Source organism: Canis aureus, chromosome 3, assembly GCF_053574225.1.
Source record: "Canis aureus isolate CA01 chromosome 3, VMU_Caureus_v.1.0, whole genome shotgun sequence".
Lineage (NCBI taxonomy): Eukaryota > Metazoa > Chordata > Mammalia > Carnivora > Canidae > Canis > Canis aureus.
The window spans coordinates 56,924,083-56,943,795 of NC_135613.1; the positions used below are offsets into that span (position 1 = coordinate 56,924,083).

At 60.6% G+C, this 19,713-nt stretch overlaps 3 protein-coding genes across 10 annotated transcripts; 2 read left to right on the forward strand and 1 right to left on the reverse strand.

Annotated features, from left to right (window-relative positions):
• Window positions 1-130: 130 nt before the first annotated feature.
• PHF23 (PHD finger protein 23) lies at window positions 131-5,233 on the forward strand. Of its 2 annotated transcripts, none has more exons than XM_077892936.1 (5): window positions 131-760; window positions 2,674-2,705; window positions 2,870-2,962; window positions 3,504-4,341; window positions 4,432-5,233. In XM_077892936.1, the coding sequence occupies exons 1-5, from the start codon at window positions 751-753 to the stop codon at window positions 4,644-4,646; spliced, it is 1,188 nt and encodes a 395-aa protein (XP_077749062.1). In that variant the 5' UTR covers window positions 131-750; the 3' UTR covers window positions 4,647-5,233. The 2 variants fall into 2 exon arrangements, with proteins under 2 accessions (XP_077749062.1, XP_077749060.1); XM_077892934.1 differs by lacking the exon at window positions 131-760 and adding an exon at window positions 843-1,086.
• Window positions 5,234-5,947: 714 nt separating this feature from the next.
• DVL2 (dishevelled segment polarity protein 2) lies at window positions 5,948-13,295 on the forward strand. 7 transcript variants are annotated; one of them, XM_077892926.1, is made up of 15 exons: window positions 5,948-6,207; window positions 8,453-8,522; window positions 8,764-8,909; window positions 9,040-9,149; window positions 9,258-9,390; window positions 9,521-9,611; window positions 9,742-9,811; window positions 9,898-10,037; window positions 10,115-10,191; window positions 10,724-10,791; window positions 10,922-11,050; window positions 11,142-11,273; window positions 11,393-11,572; window positions 11,943-12,161; window positions 12,277-13,295. In XM_077892926.1, the coding sequence occupies exons 1-15, from the start codon at window positions 6,014-6,016 to the stop codon at window positions 12,723-12,725; spliced, it is 2,208 nt and encodes a 735-aa protein (XP_077749052.1). In that variant the 5' UTR covers window positions 5,948-6,013; the 3' UTR covers window positions 12,726-13,295. The 7 variants fall into 7 exon arrangements, with proteins under 7 accessions (XP_077749052.1, XP_077749051.1, XP_077749053.1 ...); XM_077892925.1 differs by having other exon boundaries at window positions 9,040-9,146; window positions 9,255-9,390; XM_077892927.1 differs by having other exon boundaries at window positions 9,040-9,146.
• A 68-nt stretch (window positions 13,296-13,363) lies between these two features.
• On the reverse strand, window positions 13,364-18,537 carry ACADVL (acyl-CoA dehydrogenase very long chain). The gene is made up of 20 exons (XM_077892931.1): window positions 18,370-18,537; window positions 18,218-18,293; window positions 17,880-17,945; window positions 17,719-17,791; window positions 17,573-17,637; window positions 17,328-17,462; window positions 16,770-16,914; window positions 16,433-16,562; window positions 16,195-16,320; window positions 15,638-15,836; window positions 15,413-15,517; window positions 14,916-15,002; window positions 14,771-14,833; window positions 14,574-14,675; window positions 14,407-14,504; window positions 14,252-14,324; window positions 14,085-14,157; window positions 13,901-13,973; window positions 13,738-13,813; window positions 13,364-13,655 (listed from the first exon to the last, which is right to left on the reverse strand). Exons 1-20 carry the CDS (start codon window positions 18,429-18,431, stop codon window positions 13,515-13,517), a joined length of 1,968 nt encoding a protein of 655 aa, XP_077749057.1. The 5' UTR covers window positions 18,432-18,537; the 3' UTR covers window positions 13,364-13,514.
• Window positions 18,538-19,713: the final 1,176 nt, after the last annotated feature.

A 19,713-nucleotide genomic window follows, 5' to 3' on the forward strand; every position in this document is an offset into this window, starting at 1 on the left:
TTGCTTCCCGCCCCTTTTTTCCTAGTTGTCCTCTGGTGGGGAGAGTGGAGGTTGGAGGGGCAGTAATCCTACATTCTGGTTTATTCTGTTGATATTGGGTTACTGCTTGCGCAAAAGTATTTTTGTTGTGATCGAATACTCCCAAGTATCAGGTCATGAAACTATACTTTTATATACGTGTGTATTGGGTCCCAATGTAAAAAATACAGTGGCTTTTGTTTTTTTACTTTGGGTTCCTGGGGAGAAAGTAAGTATCCACTTTAGATAAATGCACCCAAGTTTGTTACAGCTTTTGGATGAAAGAAGAGATTTTCGTGCGTGGGAGCCAGTCAGAGGACTCTGTCCTGGGTTGCATCTCACTTGACCAGACTTGGTGCCAGTGGGTGGAATTCAAGGGAGCGAGAAGGGAGCCATTATCATCAGGAGAACTTCATCCCCCAGCAAGCATTTCTCCGCCTGGCCGGAAGTGGGGCGGTCCCCCGGGGGAGAAAGCAGCCGCAGAATGAGGCAGTATGGTGGCCGAGAGTTCTAATCCCTTCTTTTCCTTCTTTCTTAGTCCCGCCCAGCCTACATTTCCCAGGAGCCTGCGCGCGCTCTTCCGCTCTGCCCTCTGCTCCCAATCTCCCCGCCACTCCCCGGGGGAGGGGAGCGGTTTAGTGCGCCTGCGCTGTTCCTTGGCTTGCTGGGAAGTGAAGTTCCAGAGGCCTATGCGATCCCTTTTCCGCTGGCCCCGGACGGACTACAAGCCCCATGATGCATTGTGCGTCGGCGCCCGCCGAAGGGAGGGGGTAGAGAGGAGGGAGGAGGGAGGAGAGAGGAGGAGGAGGAGGGAGCAGGCGGCCGGCGGCGCGGGGGGAGGGGGCCCGGTCCGGGAGTGCGGGAGGCAGGGGTAGAGGGAGGTGGCGGCAGCGGCTAGCGGACTCGAGTCATAACCGGGCCGAGGCAGACACCTCTGTGGAGAGAGGCAGTAGGAGCACCGAGCACCGGAGGCGGCACCGGGATCCCCGGCTTAAGGGGAGGGGGGCGCCGGACCGGGAGGAGGGAAGGGGGCGATGCTGGAAGCCATGGCGGAGCCCAGTCCCGAAGGTGAGCTCTCGACCGGCACGGAGCGCTGAGCCGGTGGGGGGGGGTGGCGGGCGAGGAATCAATTGGCAAACTTGGAGGTCGAGCCCCGAAGCCCGGCGGGGGAGCGCGGGGAGGGGGTCGAGGGCCTGCCCCTGGAGCTGGGAGAGCGACGAGTTGAGAGACCTTGGTGAAAGAGGAGTGGGAGACCGGGCTGGGGGTAGTTGGAGATGAGACACCGAGAATGTGTGTGTTGGGGGGGTGGGGAGTGGGAGCCGGAGCTCCGGGGGTTAGGGGCCGAGAGGGCCTCCAGCACGTTGGGGCCTTGAGGCCGGGAGGTTGGGGGGGATCGGGAGCCCGAGAGTTGTTGAGGAGGGAGGATGTAGAGGAGGACTGAGTGAGGAGCCCGGTAGTTGGCCGAGGTGGGGGAGTTTGTGGCGGCGGTGCCGGAGCTCCGGGTAGTTGCCGCTGGAGGTGGCCGGGTGATTGTTGGAGGGCCGGGCAGAGAGTTGTGGGGAGAAGAGGGGGTCTGGGTATTGTCTGCGCTAGGGAGACCTGGACAGGGCGGGTAGTTGTGGGGACAGAACGCCGGGAAGCGAGGAGAGCCGGGTAGTTGTAGGGGCGGTGGGGCGGGGTGCGGGGGGGGGGTGTTCAGACCGGCGAGTTCGGGGGGGGTGTTGGTCGGCGAGGGCTGGAGCCTGAGAGTTGCGGAGGGTGAGGGGGGCAGCGGCGGCGGCAGCAGCGGGGGTTGCCGTGGAGGGAGAGAGTAGCGGGGGGGGGGGAGTGGGCGGCCAGAGTTTAGGGGTCCGCAGCCTAGTCATTTGGTGGTGAGTACGGGGGCGGAGGGGGGGCGGCGGCCGGAGGGCTAGGAACTGGGCCCGGGGGCCCGGCGGGGAGCCCGAGGAGCTCGAGACGGGGAGGGGCCAAAGCCCCGGATGGGGGCGGAGGGACGGCGAAATTGTGGGGAGCGCGGTCGGAGGGGGCAGGTGGGGCCGTCCGAGCCAGAGCTCTCCGGTCCGTCCCGGCCGCAGAGTGGCGTTGGATGTGTGTGCCTGTGTGTGTTGGAGGGGGGTGGGGGTGAGGGGCGCGCCGGGCCTCGTGCTCGGGCAGAAGGGGCCGGAGGGCGGGGAGCGGTTCGGCGTGGTCATCCTGGACCCTGGGGGCCGGCGGGCTGCGTGTGCGGGCTCCGAGGGCCCCGGGCGGCGGATCGCAGCCGGGCGGGAGCGCGAGGCGCTGGGCGCGTGGGAAGGGCAGGGCAGGCGGCGGCCGGGGCTCGGTCCGGGGAGCGGTATGGCGGGGTGGGGCGCCAAGAGATCGAGTAGACTGTGGAGTCGAGAGAAACCGTGAGTTGGGGGGGCGGGGCGCCAGGCCTCCGGTGGGGGGAAGGGGAGCGCTATAGCGAGGCCGGGGAGGGCGCCGCGCCCTGACTCCGCCCCTCGCAGGGCGGAAGGGGGAGCAGGGGCGGGTCCAGCACAGCTGGGGACCTGCCGGCCTGGCGGGGGGTACCGGAGGCGAGAGGGGGTTCGGTTCGCTTGGGACTTTCGAGATTTAGAGCTGGGGCTTCGCACGGACTCTGCTGGTGCCTTGACTCAGCTTTTATTGCTTTCCCAGATCCACCTCCGACCCTGAAGCCAGAAACTCAGGTGAGCTTTCCTTTACCTTTGCAGGCCGGTATTACTGTCGGTGGCCCTCCCTCCCTCTTCCTCCTCCTCCTCTTGCTGGTTCTAGATCGCCTACCACAGGGATTGTGCCTTCTTCGGGAAGGTCCCTCTTAAATTCCTTGTGATACAGGTTTCCTTCCTTTCAGCCTCCAGAGAAACGTCGGAGAACAATTGAAGATTTCAACAAATTCTGCAGTTTTGTCTTGGCTTATGCCGGTTACATCCCCCCTAGTAAAGAGGTAGGGACTGGGGGACAACAAGCTGAGGGGTGGTGGGCTAGGACCTTGGAAGGGTGCGAAGCAACCGGGACTGCTTTCCTTGATAGGAGAAATCTACCACATGTGAAATGGGTAACTGGTGGGAAAAATGCCCTAGGGGGTGGTTTTAATGAGATAGGTGGGTTGAGTAGCAGTGAATGGCCTAGGGATGGGGGGTGTTCATGAAGAGCCTTCTCATGCCTTTGAGGAAGCTGAAAGTGGTTCACAAATGGGGCTTTAGGAAAACCGGTAAAGAGGGCTCTCTGGTCTAGGGAGACAGTGCTGTCAGGCAGGGGGTACTGGGGAGACAGCCAGGATGTGAGGGCAGAGTTAACGTAGACGTTGCCAAGAGGAGATGCTAAGGTGAATTGAGGGGGGGACAATTATGAGTATAGTGATCTTGGGTGGCTTGGGCAGGATATTTTGGGGTCAATCTTGACCCTGGTTTTTAAGCTGGGTTTGTAGAGGGGTTGAGATGCCACTGGGCAGCTTGCTGATGCTGATCTCCCTGCCACCCTTCAAGGAAAGTGACTGGCCAGCCTCTGGCTCCAGCTCTCCGTTGCGCGGTGAGAGTGCGGCAGACAGTGATGGCTGGGACTCAGCCCCCTCAGATCTCCGAACCATCCAGACGTTTGTGAAGAAAGCAAAGTCATCCAAGAGGAGGGCAGCTCAGGGGGGTCCCACTCAGCCAGGACCCCCAAGGTCCACTTTCTCTCGTCTGCAGGCCCCTGACAGTGCAACTCTGCTCGAGAAGATGAAGCTCAAGGACTCTCTCTTTGATCTAGATGGTCCCAAAGTGGCGTCCCCACTGTCCCCCACCTCCCTGACACACGCCTCCCGGCCCCCTGCTGCTCTTACCCCAGTACCCCTTGCCCAGGGAGACCTCTCCCAGCCCCCTCGAAAGAAGGACCGGAAGAACCGAAAGTTGGGGCCAGGAGCGGGGGCTGGCTTTGGGGTGCTTAGGAGGCCTCGGCCAGCTCCTGGGGACGGGGAAAAGAGGTCTCGAATTAAGAAGAGCAAGAAACGGAAGTTGAAAAAGGCAGACCGAGGAGATAGACTCCCACCTCCTGGGCCTCCCCGGGCACCCCCCAGTGACACAGACTCTGAAGAGGAGGAGGAAGAAGAGGAAGAGGAAGAAGAGGAAGACATGGTAGCCATGGTAGGGGGGGAAGCCCCAGCCCCCGTGCTGCCAACACCCCCCGAGGCTTCTAGGCCTCCAGCCACAGTGCACCCCGAAGGAGCCCCTCCCACCGACGGTGAAAGCAAGGAAGTGGGCAGCACTGAAACGAGCCAGGATGGTGATGCCAGCTCCAGTGAAGGCGAGATGCGGGTCATGGATGAGGACATCATGGTAGAATCAGGTGAGGTTTGGGGCCACCCAGGCTTGGCTTGGAGGGTGGGCCTGGGGCTGTTGCAGACAACTCAACACCAAGCAAACCTTCTCTCCCCAGGTGATGACTCATGGGACCTGATCACATGCTACTGCCGAAAGCCCTTTGCAGGGCGGCCCATGATTGAGTGCAGCCTGTGTGGGACGTGGATCCACCTCTCCTGTGCTAAGATCAAGAAGACCAACGTCCCTGACTTCTTTTACTGCCAGAAATGCAAGGAACTGCGGCCAGAGGCCCGGCGGTTAGGGGGTACTCCCAAGTCTGGAGAGCCCTGACATCGCTGTGCCTAGGCTGGGACTTCCATGTGACAGCATGACTTGGGAGCTGAGCCTCCGGGTCTTCGGCCCGTCCCCCTGGAGCTTGGGTATTGTCCCACTGGGAGGCAGGAATTCCCACTGGAGGCTGGTTTGGAAAGGAGTGTCTCACGTTCCAACCTTATCTTTCCTTCCTGCCTTGTGGACTTGAATATGGACCTGCTGCAGTTGGGGGTGAGAGGCTGGTCCCTAGACACATAATTTCTGTTCCTTAGACCTGCCACCCTTCGCTTTCTGGGCCAGGGTTGGAATTGGGGTGGAATGGGACAGCTGGCTATAAAACTCTAGTGTAAATAGAGCACTCCCCTTCTTCATCTTTTCTTTTATCTCCCCATTTATTCTACACCGGTTGTATTTTTAATTTTGGACTTCCCCTTTTGGGCAGGGCAGCTCGGAGGTGGAGTACCAACCAGGGTCTGGCCAAGGGAGGAAGGAAAACAGGTGACGATATGTTCGCTCACCTCTTTTGTTTTTAATAATATTGGCCAGCTGTTTGTACAGACAGCCTGCGTGTTGTAAATAAAGCAGAGTGGGCTCTTTTGTGTTTATAGCCCTCCCTGACTGTCCTGCTTGGGTGGGGGCGCGGTGGAAAAGCAGAAGGCGCGGGGGGCTGAAGCCCACCTCCAGAGCAGAAAACCACCCGGCTCTGCGCGCCCCCACCCCCCAGCTCCCCAGACCCCCGCCCCCAGCCTGGCCCTCAGTCGGCTCGCTTCCACCGGGCACCCCAGCCCAGGACCCCCATCCTATCTCCCAACACGCACGCTCCAGGGAATCAGCGTTGTTTGGAGCTCTCCGCCCGAGTGGGGCCAAACGGGATGGGTACCGGTGGCCAGGCCCCCCGAAGGCCAGTGCCGGCCTCCGCCGGGGTGCTCGGAGGACGCGGGTGGGGACACATTTGGGGGCGGGGCCGTCGAGGGCTAGGAGACCGTTGCTGAAAGCAATGATCACGTGGCGCTGGTACTGGGCGGAGCCTGTAGGTCACGTGGTCGGTGGAGTCACGTGACGGAGGGCGGACCGCCGCGGACCACGTGACATGGGGAGAGGTGGGCGGGGTGCTGCAGGGCGCCCGCGACGTCGGCGGCGGTGGCGCGCGGTGGCGGCGGCGACGGCGGCCGAGTCTGCGGCATCGGGTCGAGCCCTCCGGCCCGCCCCCTTCCCTTCCGTCGGCCGCCACCCCGCTGATCCCCGCCGCCTTCCCTCCGCGCCTTTCCGGCGCCCGGCTGATCGTGTCCGCGCTCGCGCGGCGGGGTGCGGGTGTGCGCAGGCGCGGTGGGGGCGCTTCGCCCGGTTGGGTGGGCGGCGGGACCTGGGAGCGCGCGGGCGAGACCATGGCGGGCAGCGGCGCGGGGGGCGGCGGCGTCGGGGAGACGAAGGTGATTTACCACCTGGATGAGGAGGAGACTCCCTACCTGGTGAAGATCCCGGTTCCGGCGGAGCGCATCACCCTCGGTGATTTCAAGAGCGTCCTGCAGCGGCCCGCGGGCGCTAAGTACTTTTTCAAGTCTATGGATCAGGATTTCGGGTGAGCGCGAGGCCTAGGCTGGAACCGGTGGGGGCTGCGCGGCGGTGGATCGGCCACTGCTGAGGGGCACAGGTCGGCCCTAGGCCACGCTGGGTTTTTCTGGGCTGGAGTGCTGGACAGGGCATTATGCGGGGGTTAGATTGGGCATCCCAGGTTGGGTAAGGTTACGCTTGGACAAATCGAGACGCACGGAGCTCCAGGACGACACACCGGGCCGTGCCGAACCAGATCAGGAAAGATTAGGCTGTCCTGGAATAGAATGGGGCACACTGGTTTATTTGGGAGTTATCCTGGGTAATCCGATGCCTTCCGAGCAGTCCTGCGGCCCACGGGCAGTATTGTGGAATCTCCCGATGATTGGGCCGTGTTGGGGTGCTTTAGGGCATTCTAGACCATCCTAGAGCAGATAAGATTGTTTGGGGACATCTGGCCTGTTCTGGTGCAGAAAAGGGTGTGTTGGGATGTTCTAGGCTGCTTTGGAGCAGATTACCAGGCTCTCTCGGAAGAATTTCCTGCTCTTCTGTCTCTTCTGGGTTGTGTTGGTTGATCTTAAGTTTCTGTTGGGGTCAAGTGTTTCATGGGGACGCTCTGTAGAGAGGCAGACAAGGTTTTTGAGGCTATGCCAGTGCAGACAGCTGTATTGGGATAATCTGGTCTATATTGGTATGGACGGCTGCGTGTGGAGATGTTGTAGGTCATTGCTAAAATAGCCCAATATGGCTATTCTGGAGTGTTTGGAGTCATTCTGGGCCAGACTTGGATTCTTAGTAATAAATTTGCTTATGGTTTTTGAGGCTGAGTTCTCCAGGTAGCCAGCCTCAGCTCTTGAAGGCAGGCTGGATTGGCCTGAGACAGCCCATGTTCTGGGATAGCTGAATGGACTGGCTTCTACTGAGAAAGACCGTTGGCCGTGAGGAAGGTGGGACTGTGTTGGGAGTTACCTTTGATTTAGATCGAAATTCCTGTTTGTTAGCAATGATATGACCCAGGAGATAGACACAGTTGGCACAAGAAACTTCGTATAGGTAAGCGATGCACAGTAATTTTTTAGCGAGTTGTGATGATCGCTAGCGTCGAGCTCAGCTAATCTGTAAACGGGGTTATGGTGATAGAGAGTGGAATCATTTGCCGGGCTGGGCTCCGCCGGGACTGGGTTACATCTCTAAGAATCCAGCATTATATCGAGACAGAGCAGTGGTAGGGATTGGGCTGAGTGGCCCTATCGATAACAAGTGGGATTAAGTTGTCACGCATCCAGGCTCCTAGAACCATATTAGGGTAAAGGGTTAATCAGACAGGCAGTCCTAATTTGGAGGTGAGGATGTGAGAGTATGAGAGAGACCTTCTGTTCAATACTCAGTCTCTCAGAGCTCGTGTTTGTTCATGAGATACTTGTTCAACAAGTATACTTGTTAGCGGTATTGAACAGATATTTATTAACATTCACCTTACCACCATCAGGGTCTTTGCTGTGTGACCAGGATGCAGTGTTGAACAGAATAGGCTGTGGTGATCCCACGTGGTGGTTGAGAAGAAGGGGCAAAGTCCTGTCCATCCCAAGGAACCCAGGGGAGGAATGACCCCAAGGCTGGGCTTTGAGGTCCGTCAGGCAGAACAGGTTGCTCAGTGTAGAATTTTGTGCCAGATGAGCCCCGGGGGAAGGGGAAGGTGGGCTTCACCTCTCCTTGGGAGTGCTCAGCCTAGCCAGTAGGTGTCATCCTTGGGTCTCATGGGTATATTTTTCGTGGGGGAAAGGTAGCATGTTGGGCTAGGGCTTTGGACATGACTCAGAGAAAACCAAGAAAGCATGAGAATAGAGACTTTGGAGGGTTTGGGGACGGTGCCTTGAGGAGCGGGGTAGGGCTCAGGGAGGTTTGGGGTCATTCTGGGCTGTTAGAGACACCAAAGGTTAGAGATCTTTGGGGCAGTTGGGGTCACCTGAGGGAGTGGGACGGTCGTTGAGATTGGAGAATGAGGTTTGACTCAGACTCTAGGAAATCTTTGGACCAGCATTGAAAGCCGAGGATGAGCTGGGGAGAGGAGGAGGAGGAAGGAAAGGGGGTGAGTGAATTTGGAGACTCCCGGGGCATGAGAGTGAAGTGTCTCGGTGTTGGGGAAGAGGGCCTGGCCGGCTGCATGAAAGTCATCGTCCTTGAGCTGGACGAAGATGAGAAGCCTCGAGTCGGGGTGCGTGTGGGGGGCGCTAGGGCGATCTCACTGGTTCTTGTGTTGTCCCTCCTGGCAGGGTGGTGAAGGAGGAGATTTCAGATGACAACGCCCGCCTTCCCTGCTTCAACGGGAGGGTGGTGTCCTGGGTAAGCAGCCCTGTCCATCCCGCATTGCCAGGGTCCTGTCAGTCTGGGTCCTCACCACTCCACCTGCTTGGGAGCCAGCTGTAGCTCCTCAGCCTTCTTCTGGAGCATCTACCGCTCCCTCCTGCTTTCCCTGTGCTTTTCGCAGGCCACGTGCTTGCTCAGACCCTGTGTTCTTCCTGTCTTCCCACCTCGGTTGCCTCCCTCCTTGCTTGAGTCAGTTTTTGTCATTGCATCTTTCCAGCTGGTGTCGTCAGAGAACCCCCAACCCGAGATGGCTCCCCCAGCCCACGAGCCCCGGGCAGAACTGGCACCGCCCCCCCCACCACTACCCCCCCTGCCACCGGAGAGGACCAGCGGCATTGGGGACTCTAGGCCTCCGTCCTTCCAGTGAGTCTCTGGGATTCTTTAGTCCGGGGGAGGGAGGCAAGGAGGAGACCCCAGACCCTGGGCAGGGGGAGGTTGAGGACACGGAGCCCCGTCCCCCTGACGCGGTCGCATGCCATCTCTGTCCACCTAGCCCTAACGTGTCCAGCAGCCGGGAGAACCTGGAGCCTGAGACGGAAACCGAGTCAGTGGTGTCCCTGCGGCGGGAGCGGCCTCGTAGGAGAGACAGCAGTGAGCACGGTGGTGAGGGGGGCCCAGGAGCCCAGGAGCTGGGGGCTGGGCTCCGGCCCCCCTGTGATGGGGGAGGCAGCCTGAGGCCAGGTCCCTGAAGGTTCTATTCTTCCACAGCAGGGGGCCACAGGCCTGGTGGACCCTCGAGGCTGGAGCGCCACCTGGCCGGGTATGAGAGCTCCTCAACCCTTATGACCAGCGAGCTGGAGAGCACTAGCCTGGGGGACTCCGATGAGGATGACACCATGAGCAGGTGTGGCACCCAGCCCTGCACTTCCCAGCGCCACCGGGTGATGTCCTCCAGGCCCAAGCTGGTCTCTGCCTCCCTCCCCCTCCCCCACCTGCTCTGCCAGCCAGCACTCCCCTTCCTCTCCTCCGGACAGATTCAGCAGCTCCACGGAGCAGAGCAGCGCCTCTCGCCTCCTCAAGCGCCACCGGCGGCGGAGGAAACAGCGGCCACCCCGCCTAGAGAGGGTGAGGGGAGCTCACGGGATGGCTGCGTCTTACAGGCGTAGGGAGCCTTGGTCTCAGGGGTATGTGGGCCCAGAAAGTGAGAATCTGGGGTCCTTGGAGGCAACCCAAGCCTTCCCTGTCTCCCCGCTAGGCTTCGTCCTTCAGTAGCGTCACTGACTCCACCATGTCTCTCAACATCATCACAGTCACACTCAACATGGGTATGAGGGGGCCCCGGTTGGGGGTCCAGGGCGGGGGCCCCGGGGAACGCTGGCTGGCTTCCTTGTCATGGGCGCCTGCTCTGCAGAGAAGTACAACTTTCTGGGCATCTCCATCGTGGGCCAGAGCAACGAGCGGGGCGACGGCGGCATCTACATTGGCTCCATCATGAAGGGCGGTGCGGTGGCAGCCGATGGGCGCATCGAGCCGGGTGACATGCTGCTGCAGGTGCCCTGTGGGGGATCTGGGGGGCAGGTGCGTCTCACCAGCTCTCACCCACACTCACTCGCCAACCTGGCTTCCAGGTCAACGACATGAATTTCGAGAACATGAGCAACGATGATGCAGTGCGGGTGCTGCGGGACATCGTGCACAAGCCGGGGTGAGCCACCTCTCATCTGCTCTCCTGGTGCCCGTGGCTTCACCCTTAGCATGGGCGTGGTGGTGCGTGTCCAGAGGGGCTGAGCCATAACGTGACATCACCGTGGGGCAGAGGATGGCCCGCGTGACCCCCACCTGATCGTGAGCTGGGGGGTTGTGCTCCAGAGTCTGCAGTCCCCTCACCAGTCTCCCTGGCAGGGAGCGCTGCCCTGGTGTCCTTTGTCATCTGTCACCACTGCACTGCTTTGCCTCCCCTCCCCTTGTGTGTGTGTCCATGTGCATGTGTCCGTCCCCATCCTCGATCAGCGGGCTCAGCTTCTGTGACCTGGACTGGCTCTGCATGGACCCATACATGTGGTTCTGTGTTTCAGCCTCATTTCTAGTGTTGTCTGTGTCGGTGGGTCACCCTCACTGATGCCTCCAGGCTCAGCTCTCCAGCCTGGTCTGTCTGTGTCTCTGTCCATCCTCCACCCTCGCAAAGCCTCGCCCCATCCCCCCCGCCCCTGCCTGACTGCTTCTCCCCTTCCCCACAGCCCCATTGTGCTGACTGTGGCCAAGTGCTGGGATCCGTCTCCCCAGGCCTATTTCACTCTTCCTCGAAGTGAGTGCTACAGGGGAGGAGGATGACAGGAAGGGGTGGAGGAGGGTCAGGGCAGAGGTGGGATGGGGGTCGGGGTCTCAGTTGGGGAGTGGCAGGGAAACGATCATTGTGGGGACCTTCTCTGTCCCAGATGAGCCCATCCAGCCGATCGACCCAGCTGCCTGGGTGTCTCACTCGGCTGCACTGACTGGCACCTTCCCCACCTACCCGGGCTCCTCGTCCATGAGCACCATGACATCCGGGTCTTCTCTGCCTGAGGGTGAGCCCCCAGCCCACCTCACCCTCCCCTCCCTGGGAGGCCTTTCAGCAGTGTGTGGCCCGGTCTCTACTCCTCATTTCTTCTCCGATAGGCTGTGAGGGCCGGGGTCTGTCCATTCATACGGACATGGCATCTGTCACGAAGGCCATGGCAGCTCCGGAGTCTGGACTGGAAGTTCGAGACCGCATGTGGCTCAAGATCACCATCCCTAACGCCTTTCTGGGTATGGTTGGGCCCCAGACAGGTGGCATGAAGATAAGGTGGCAGTGGTGGCCCAGGCAGGGGTGAGGCAGGGGTGAGGCAGGAGCTGGAGAGGAGAACCTGAGTGCTCTCTGATCTCAGGCTCGGACGTGGTCGACTGGCTCTACCATCACGTGGAGGGCTTTCCCGAGCGGCGGGAGGCCCGCAAGTATGCCAGCGGGCTGCTCAAGGCGGGCCTCATCCGCCACACTGTGAACAAGATCACGTTTTCTGAGCAGTGCTATTACGTCTTCGGAGACCTCAGTGGCGGCTGTGAGAGCTGTAAGTCTGCGTGTCCCCACTGCCTCGTTCCACCTCCAGTAGCCAGCCAGGGCCACTATTAAGCGGTGTGTGTCCTGCGTTGGGACCTGCCCTGGCCAACAATATCCCCCTGTGTTTTGTGGCCAGGCTGGCCCTGGGTGCAGGGCTGGGGTCCCCGGGCAGAGGGGGGGTGCTGTCTCCTCTGGAGTCTCAGGAGAGCATGTGGTACTTGTGGCCCTGGGAGCAATGGCCGTGGTACACGAGGAGTGTCCTGTCGGAGGCCCTTGTCTTCATCTCCATCATGCATGATTCAGGGAATCAGCTCCTCTGCGATGCCTGACATCCCAGCCTCTTGAAGCAGTGACTCTCCATCTCCTCTTTTGCTTTCCAGACCTGGTCAACCTGTCTCTGAATGACAACGATGGCTCCAGTGGGGCTTCAGACCAGGACACCTTGGCTCCTCTGCCTGGGGCGACCCCCTGGCCTCTGCTGCCCACCTTCTCCTACCAGTACCCAACTCCACACCCATACAGCCCGCAGCCGCCCCCCTACCACGAGCTGTCATCCTACACCTATGGTGGCGGCAGTGCCAGCAGCCAGCACAGCGAGGGTAAGTCATGGGCTGACAGCGGGTAGCGCTGGTGGTGGGCATGGCCCAGAGAACTAGGAAGGCCAAGGGACACTGGGCCAGGGCTCAGGCGGCTTCATCCCCTCCACCTCCACAGGGAGCCGGAGCAGTGGGTCAACACGAAGCGATGGGGGGGCAGGCCGTACAGGGAGGCCCGAGGAACGGGCCCCTGAGTCCAAGTCCGGCAGCGGCAGTGAGTCTGAGCCCTCCAGCCGTGGGGGCAGCCTCCGGCGGGGCGGGGAGCCGGGTGGGGCTGGTGATGGGGGCCCTCCCCCTTCCAGAGGCTCGTCAGGGGGTGTCCCCAATCTCCGAGCCCACCCTGGGCTCCATCCCTATGGGCCACCCCCGGGGATGGCCCTCCCCTATAATCCCATGATGGTGGTCATGATGCCCCCCCCTCCACCCCCTGTCCCACCAGCAGTGCAGCCCCCAGGGGCCCCTCCTGTCAGAGACCTGGGCTCTGTGCCCCCAGAACTGACAGCTAGCCGCCAAAGCTTCCACATGGCCATGGGTAACCCCAGTGAGTTCTTTGTGGATGTTATGTAGGGCGCGCAGCGGGGGCCGCGTTGAGTTTCCTCCCTCGGCCCATCCAGTCCGCCCTTGGTGCTTCTGTCCTGTGACTGGGTGTCTCATCGGTCACCTGCCCATCACGCCTCTAGGGCCTGGGCTTAGCCACCCGCTGGGGTCTTTGCCACTGTGACTCTCACCAGCAGTGCCTGGTTCCTCCCCTTTTCCTCGGGGGTGTACAAGGGACCTTTGGTTATTTTTAGCTTTACCGTTTTTGTAAGACTTCTGGGGGGTTTGAAATAGACTTTCATACATTTTTTGGACTATTTTTTTAGTAGATATTTCCACTTTTATATGAAGAATCCTTGTCTCCTGGGCCCTTTCTTCTAGCCCCAGAATGTGATCTCCCACTCTGTCTGCCCTGTCAGTTGTGCCCTGCGCGGGGTGGGGGGGGTCAGTGGTACCTTGGGAGGAGGAAGGGGGTGGGCACCCTAGCCGGCAGTCAGAGGAAGCTGGGGTGTTTGGTCTTGGGGGCCCACGTAGCTGCTTTTGTTACTCTATTTATTTAGTCACTTGTATAAAACCAAATAAAGCAATAGGGGCAAACTCCCCCCGCCTCTGGCTCCTTTCTTTGGGAGGGAGGCAGGCAGCAAGGGAAAGACGAGAGGAGAGCAGAGTGTGGCTTGTGAGAACCTTTACTTAAGAGGCTGTAAGTGGGCCTCCGAGAACAGCAGCGCCCCGGGGCCAGGGCCTCTTTAAGGCAGAATCGGGGCCAGGCTGGGCTGGAGAGAGAAGGCACAGGCCTGGCCAGGCCCCAGCGGGGAGCACTCAGAAGCCGAGGGGGTTGCTGGTGACCATGCCACCTCGCTCTACCAAGGCCTTAGAGATGCTTTTGAAGTTCCGGAAGAGCTCCTGTTGCTGCGGGTCAGACTGCAGAGCGGCCATGGTCTCCCGGACCCGGGCTGCGGCCTGGGGACAGGGAAGGTGGTGTTCAGGCTGGCGCACGCCTGCCCTTAGCCGCACACCTGCCCTGGGTAACCCCAAACCTCACCTCAATACACCAGCTGTCACAGAGCATCTTCTCATGCTGGGCTGTAGGGTGGCCCTCGCTCAGGGATCTGGAGGCCCTGGTGCAAGGCAGGAAGGGAACATGAACCTCCCTGAGCCTGGCCTGGGAACTCCACCGCCCCCCCCCTTCCACGCTGCTGCCTCACCTGGACAGAACTACCACCATGGCGTAGAGGTCAATGGCACTGTCTGCCAGGCGCTGCAGCACGAACTGTTCATCTGTCAGGTAGATGGGATGGGTTGGGATGGTGACAGCCGGGAAGGGAAGGAGGGAAGGAATGGAAGCGGGTGGGGATGGAAGCGGGTGGGGATGGGGTAGGGCTCACTCACTGACAATCCCCTTCTTGTGTTTTATCAGCTTGGCCTCCACCACAGTGGCAAACTGCTCCAGAGCCTGCACGGTCTGCATAAAGAGGGCAGGCGCCCAGGGCTCAGGTGGCCCAGCCGCACCAGCCCCTGCCCGATGCAGGCTGCTGACCGCCCACCTGCTGGCTTACCAGCTCGCCGCTCCGGTTCAGCTCCTGGTGGATGATGCCGCTGAGACTCAGGCCGCTGCCCAACCCTGCCCGCCTTCACAGAAGGGGGAGAGTGACTGGTTAGTGGCTGCACCCTGCCCCAGCCCACCCTGCCCCGCCCTGGGCTCAGAGCTTACCTCCTCAGCTGTTTGCCTGCCTCTCCTAGCAGGAGACCGGCATTCCCGAAGGGATTCTTGAGGGCATTGCCCAGTCCAGAAAGTTCCTTTCCTTTGTCCTGTGTGGGAAGAGGGCCCAACCGTCAGGGCACGCTCTTGTCCCCACCCGGGCCCCAGTTTCCTCTTACCATACAGCCCTGCAGAGCCACAAACAGCCGGAGGATGTCGTTTGTCCCCTCAAAGATCCGGAAAATGCGAAGATCTCGGAGAACACGCTCCACTCCAGGCTCCTGCCGTGGGGGGAAGCCAGAGCACACACCCCTAAAAGCCCGCTCGCCCCTGCCATCCCCACCGTGGCCACCCCAGGCAGAGAGCCACCTGGTACCTTCATGAAGCCCATGCCGCCCAATATCTGGATGCACTCATCGGTCACCTTCCAGGCCGCCTCCTGGGGACAGAGAACCATGTGAGATGGGTCCTGGAACCAGGCTCCACACTGGGCTCTCCCGCCCTGTAGGCCCAGAACTCACCGAGCCAAAGATTTTACTGATGGCGGCCTCAATCTGGAAGTCTGTGGATCCCTGGTCCATGTTGGCGCTCACCATGTAAGCCATGGACTGAGATCGCATGGTGGGGACACAGGAAGGAAAAGGACGGCGTCAGACTGGCCCTGATGGCCCAGAGCCCCCAGGACCAAGTCTGCCGTAGCTCCCCTCGCCTTCACCTTCTAGCTCCACCTGTTGGGCTTGGTGAAATATCTGGTCCCCGGAGATGGTTCAGCGGGGGCTTGTAGCCATGTGACTTGTTTGAAAGGGGTGAAGAAGTAAGGGTGGGGGGCAAGTGGAATAAAGTTTGAGTGGGTCTGGGAGATCGGCACAGCTTCCCGAGCTGACTGCGCCCCCCCGCATCCCCTAGGGCATTGGTGTGGAGCTGGAGACCCACTGCCCCAGGTGCTGCTGGGGGTTGTAGTCCAACCGCCGGGGGAGAGGGCAGGGAGGGGGTGGGCAGGGGAGAAGGAGAGCCTTACCTCAGTCACATACTGCAGCATCGCCATCCGGGCCAGCTTCTCTTGAATCAGCCCAAAGTTGTGAATTTTCTCCCCAAACTGGGTACGATTAGCAGCATGATCCACCTGGAAGAGGGCACATGTGTTGCGTTGTGGTTCTGTAGCCCCCCACACACACACAAGGGGCAGGGCTGAGAGGGACGGGCCCACAGAGACCTGGGTGCCAGGGGAAGGGAAGATGCTTACCGCCTTTGCAATGATGCCCCTCATGGTGCCCGCAAGGGCTGCGGCCATACCGAACCTTCCGTTGTTGAGGATGTGCATGGCGACCTTGAAGCCACTCCCCACCTCCCCAAGCACGTTCTCTGCTGGCACCCGCACACTGTCAAAGTACACCTCTGCCGTGTTGGAGGCTTTGATGCCCATCTTCTTTTCAGGGGGCCCGCTGTGACAGGGCAGGACAGGGAAGCAGAGGTGTGCTCAACAGGTAGCCATGGGTGGGGCGGGGGAGGGGTTTCCTTTCTTAGGAGCCAGGGAGGAATCGCAGCTGCCAGCAGGCTTCCAGGCTTCCATGCTCACAGGGTAGATGCCTGGTTTTCTGTCCTACTGTATGTTGGGGTCACTGCTTCTGGGAGCTAAAGCTTTATATTAGTTCCATGCAGTTTAATCCCAAAGCGAACAAGCCATCCAGCTGCTTGGGGTTTTGCACACATCCCCAGGGTGACCTGTAACACCATCTGCCCTGGACTTCAGTGCTGCCCCCACCTGGCTCCACTGCTTGCTTCCTCCCCAAACCCACTCACTGGGTAACACCTCCAAAGCTCCTCTCCACCACAAAAGCTGTGATCTTCTCCTTCACAGCCCCTGTGGCTGCATCTGTAACTGGTGTCTTGGCAAAGACCGTGAAGACATCTGCCAGGCCCCCATTACTATGGAAAAACGAGGGGCTATCAGGGTGCGGGAGACAGAGCAGGGGGGGCCTGAAGTTAGGAAGAGGTGGAGGGGGGAGGACAGGGTGGTATGGGAGGGTAGAGGGATTGCCTGATCCAGATCTTGCTTCCATTGAGGGTATAGTATTTTCCACAGGGGCTGGGCACAGCTGATGATCGGATGGAGGCTGCATCTGACCCACTGGAGGGCTCCGTTAGACAGAAAGCAGCTATGCTCTCCCCTGTGGGTGAGAGCACCTTTAAACTGCTGACAGGCAGAGGCCCCTCGCTGTCTGCACCCTGCCTGCAGCCGTTCCCTCAGTGCTCCTGGAAATGCTCAGCTTCAATCCTTCCCAGAACCCCCATGTACTGAGCCACCCAGCTGTGTGGTGGCATCTGTACCCAGCCCGGGACACCCCCAGTTGCTGGGGCTCCTAGAGCCGCCTCACCAGATGCCAGTTTGGGGAGGTATTTTTCTTTCTGGGCCTTTGTTCCAAAGAGCAGGATGCCTTTGAAGCCGATGCTCTGATGGGCTCCCAGGGTGATGCCCACACCAAGGTCATGCGTGCCCACAATCTCCACCAAGCGGGCGTACTGGGGGGAAAAGCAGTGTCAGGGATTAACTGACTGCATCGGGGGCGGGGGGGGGGGGGGAGTCTTGGCAGGGCCAAATAGGGGCATCCCTACATAGTGACTGGAAAGAATGTTCCCATGGTAGAATGGGACCCTGGTCTGGAGGCTTCCCACCTACCATTAGGGCATGTGAGCCTGGGTGAATTCTGTGGCCCGGAGGGATATCATATAGTTTGGTATTTTGTTGGGAAAGGTGTTATGTACTGGGAACAGAGCCATGTTTTTTGTTTTGAAAGATGCACATATTGGCACAGTCAACATCACACAGGCCCCCCCTTAACTGACAAACCTAAACCCTAGGTCACATGAGGAAGGCGCTTAATCAGCAATGTTGGAATAGCCTGCGATGCTGGCAGTGACCAGGGCTCCCTCACCTGGGTGTTACAGAGGCCCACACCACCCAGCTCGCTGGGTACTTGCAGACCAAAGGCCCCCAGCTCCTTGAGGCCTTGCAGTGTGGTCTCCTCCACCTTCTCCAACGTGTCATTCTTGGCAGGATCGTTCACTTCCTGGAGAAGGCACAGGATGTCGCATCCAGGTTCCTTTCAGGCTGCTGAACACCTCTGCCATCCCATCAGGGACCAAAGCCCTCTGTTCCCCCACCCCAGTCCTTCCTCACCTCAAAGAAACGGGACACAGGCCCCACCAGTTCTTTGAGAAACTGGGTCTGCTCCTCACTGAGTACTGTGGGGGAGAAGGACAGGCTGGTCAGGTCACCGGGGAAGTGGAGAGGCCCTGCCCTGCCCCGCCCCGACGACTACTTACCAGATGGGTAAGGGAACACCTGATCGGTGGTGAGCTGACCCTTGAACATCCCCGCAGCAAAGGACTTGGATTCCTGCTCAGGGAGAAGGGGGTTTCAGCGAGCTGTCTGCTGCAGTGGGTGAGCCCCTGGCTTAGGTCCTCCCGGTATGGAGGCCACGTACCGCCTTGCCCTGCTTCTCTCTGGTCGGAGCCTCAGAGGAGTGGGAATCTGACTTCTCCAGAACCGCCTGGGGAAAGGGACAGTTAGCGAGGCCCGGTAAGGGACTCCCGAGGAGCTGGAGACCACGGGACGCGCTGGGTGCGGGCGGAGGCGGACGCGAAGACCTTTCCCCTACTTCCATCATCAGGGCACCCTGGCCTGCCCTTTCCCCTACTTTCGGCGCTACCGCGGGCGCCAGGTGTCCGGGACGGAGAGGGAGACCCCTGCCGGCGGCGGGGAAGGGGGAGCCGAGGCGGACTCCGCCTCCCGCTCTGCGCGCCCCAGGCCGCCGTCACTCACCTGAGCGGCCCCACTGGCATAGGGTCGGCAGGCCGGACCGGGCAGGGGCTGCCCCAGGAGCGCGCTGGGCCGCGAGCTGTGGGGAGCGGGGGCTCAGTCCGGGTCCCCGGTCCCGCTGCCACCCCGGCCCTGCCCTCCTGTCCGACTCGCACCTTCCGACCCCCAGCCTCCGCAGCTGCCGCCCCACGCTCGGGGCCATCCGTGCCGCCTGCATCTCCCAACCACTCCGGTCGCCGCGGTCCTGAGCGCAGATCTAGCGCCGTCCACCCGTCTGCCAAAGACTGGCTGCCCTGGTCCGGTCTTGACTCATCGTCCACAATGCACCGGGGGGGCTGGGCTTCCGGCCGCCAGCGCATGCTGGGAGATGTAGTTCCGGGGCGGGGCCTCCCCCACCCCGCCCCTGCATTCTGGTTAACCTAGGGCTATCTCCAGACGTTTCAGTCTCTCCCAAACGCCTTCGTCCCACCCGGCCCAGCTCGAGTGTAGCCCTCGGAAGGGGCGATGGGATAGGCTGGGGTGGAAGGAGGAGCAGCTCAGGCTTTTGCAGCCGGAGGGATGGAGGGTGGGCCAACAGGAGGACTTCCCCGGTGGAGTTGGAAGGGAGAGGTGGGAGAAAAAAAATGTAAGACGGCGGAAGCAGGGGCAGATGACTCTATGGAGTCCCTTGTGAAACCCATCTCCATCAACACGAGAGGGAGGGACATGGTGGCGTGGGGCGGCCCAGGTATATTCTCCTGAGACCTGAGGTGTCACTAACTTTAGAAACACCTGAATTCTCACCGTAGGGCCCTCCCCTCCCTTCCCCTCTGCAAATTCACCGCCTCCCCATTGGGGCGCTGGAGTCTCTGCCCTTGTTTCCTCCTGAGACTGTGTGACATCCTGGACTCTTCCCAGGGGGAGTGGAACTGTAGGGATTCTTCTGTCGCCCACTCTCACCACACACACCTAGCTCTGGGTCAAGGAGTCCCAGGTCATGTATAGGTCATGTATACCCCTGCCCTGCTGACACACCCAGTGGGGAGAGGCCTGGGCTGGGGCTGCAGGAGCCTCCTTGGGGACACCCCTCCACCCCCACCCCCGTCCCCAGTGCCCAGTCCCTCTGGAAAGTGCAGCAAACTCACCCCTGGCTTTGGGAAGAGAGACCATTGTGCCAGGCGACCCAGGGGGTTAGGACAGGACTGCCCACTTCGGTGGCTAAAGGCTAAAGGCTGGAACCTGGTGGGGAGGCAGCTCAGCTCCAACCCTGGGGATTAGGGAGATTAAAATCAGAGAAGAGAGATGTCCGAGAGACCCAGAGGTGAAACTGGAGAGTCCCGTGGAGGAAAGGCCTGGGGGCGGAGCCGAGTGGGGCTGGGACTTGAGGACCCTCCTGCTGATCCTTCCCCACCCCACTTAAGCCCAGGGAGAGGGGACAGGCTAGGGGAGGTGAGTGAGCCGCGCCTTGGTCCATGGGTCTCTTCCCCATCCCATTCCTCCCTCGCTTGCATTTCACCAGC

Excerpts from the sequence above, each read along its gene's own strand:
- PHF23 (XM_077892934.1), top strand. The coding sequence starts at position 1,053 with ATGCTGGAAGCCATGGCGGAGCCCAGTCCCGAAG. Across the intron at positions 1,087-2,673 it reads GGCGGAGCCCAGTCCCGAAG|ATCCACCTCCGACCCTGAAG; the intron begins GTGAGCTCTCGA and ends TTGCTTTCCCAG. Across the intron at positions 2,963-3,503 it reads ACATCCCCCCTAGTAAAGAG|GAAAGTGACTGGCCAGCCTC; the intron begins GTAGGGACTGGG and ends CCACCCTTCAAG.
- DVL2 (XM_077892924.1), top strand. The coding sequence starts at position 6,014 with ATGGCGGGCAGCGGCGCGGGGGGCGGCGGCGTCGGGGAGACGAAGGTG. Across the intron at positions 8,523-8,763 it reads ACGGGAGGGTGGTGTCCTGG|CTGGTGTCGTCAGAGAACCC; the intron begins GTAAGCAGCCCT and ends GCATCTTTCCAG. Across the intron at positions 10,192-10,723 it reads GACATCGTGCACAAGCCGGG|CCCCATTGTGCTGACTGTGG; the intron begins GTGAGCCACCTC and ends CCTTCCCCACAG.
- ACADVL (XM_077892931.1), bottom strand. The coding sequence starts at position 18,431 with ATGCAGGCGGCACGGATGGCCCCGAGCGTGGGGCGGCAGCTGCGGAGG. Across the intron at positions 16,321-16,432 it reads GGAAGCAAGATCTGGATCAG|TAATGGGGGCCTGGCAGATG; the intron begins GCAATCCCTCTA and ends GTTTTTCCATAG. Across the intron at positions 13,656-13,737 it reads GTGACAGCTGGTGTATTGAG|GCCGCAGCCCGGGTCCGGGA; the intron begins GTGAGGTTTGGG and ends CCCTGTCCCCAG.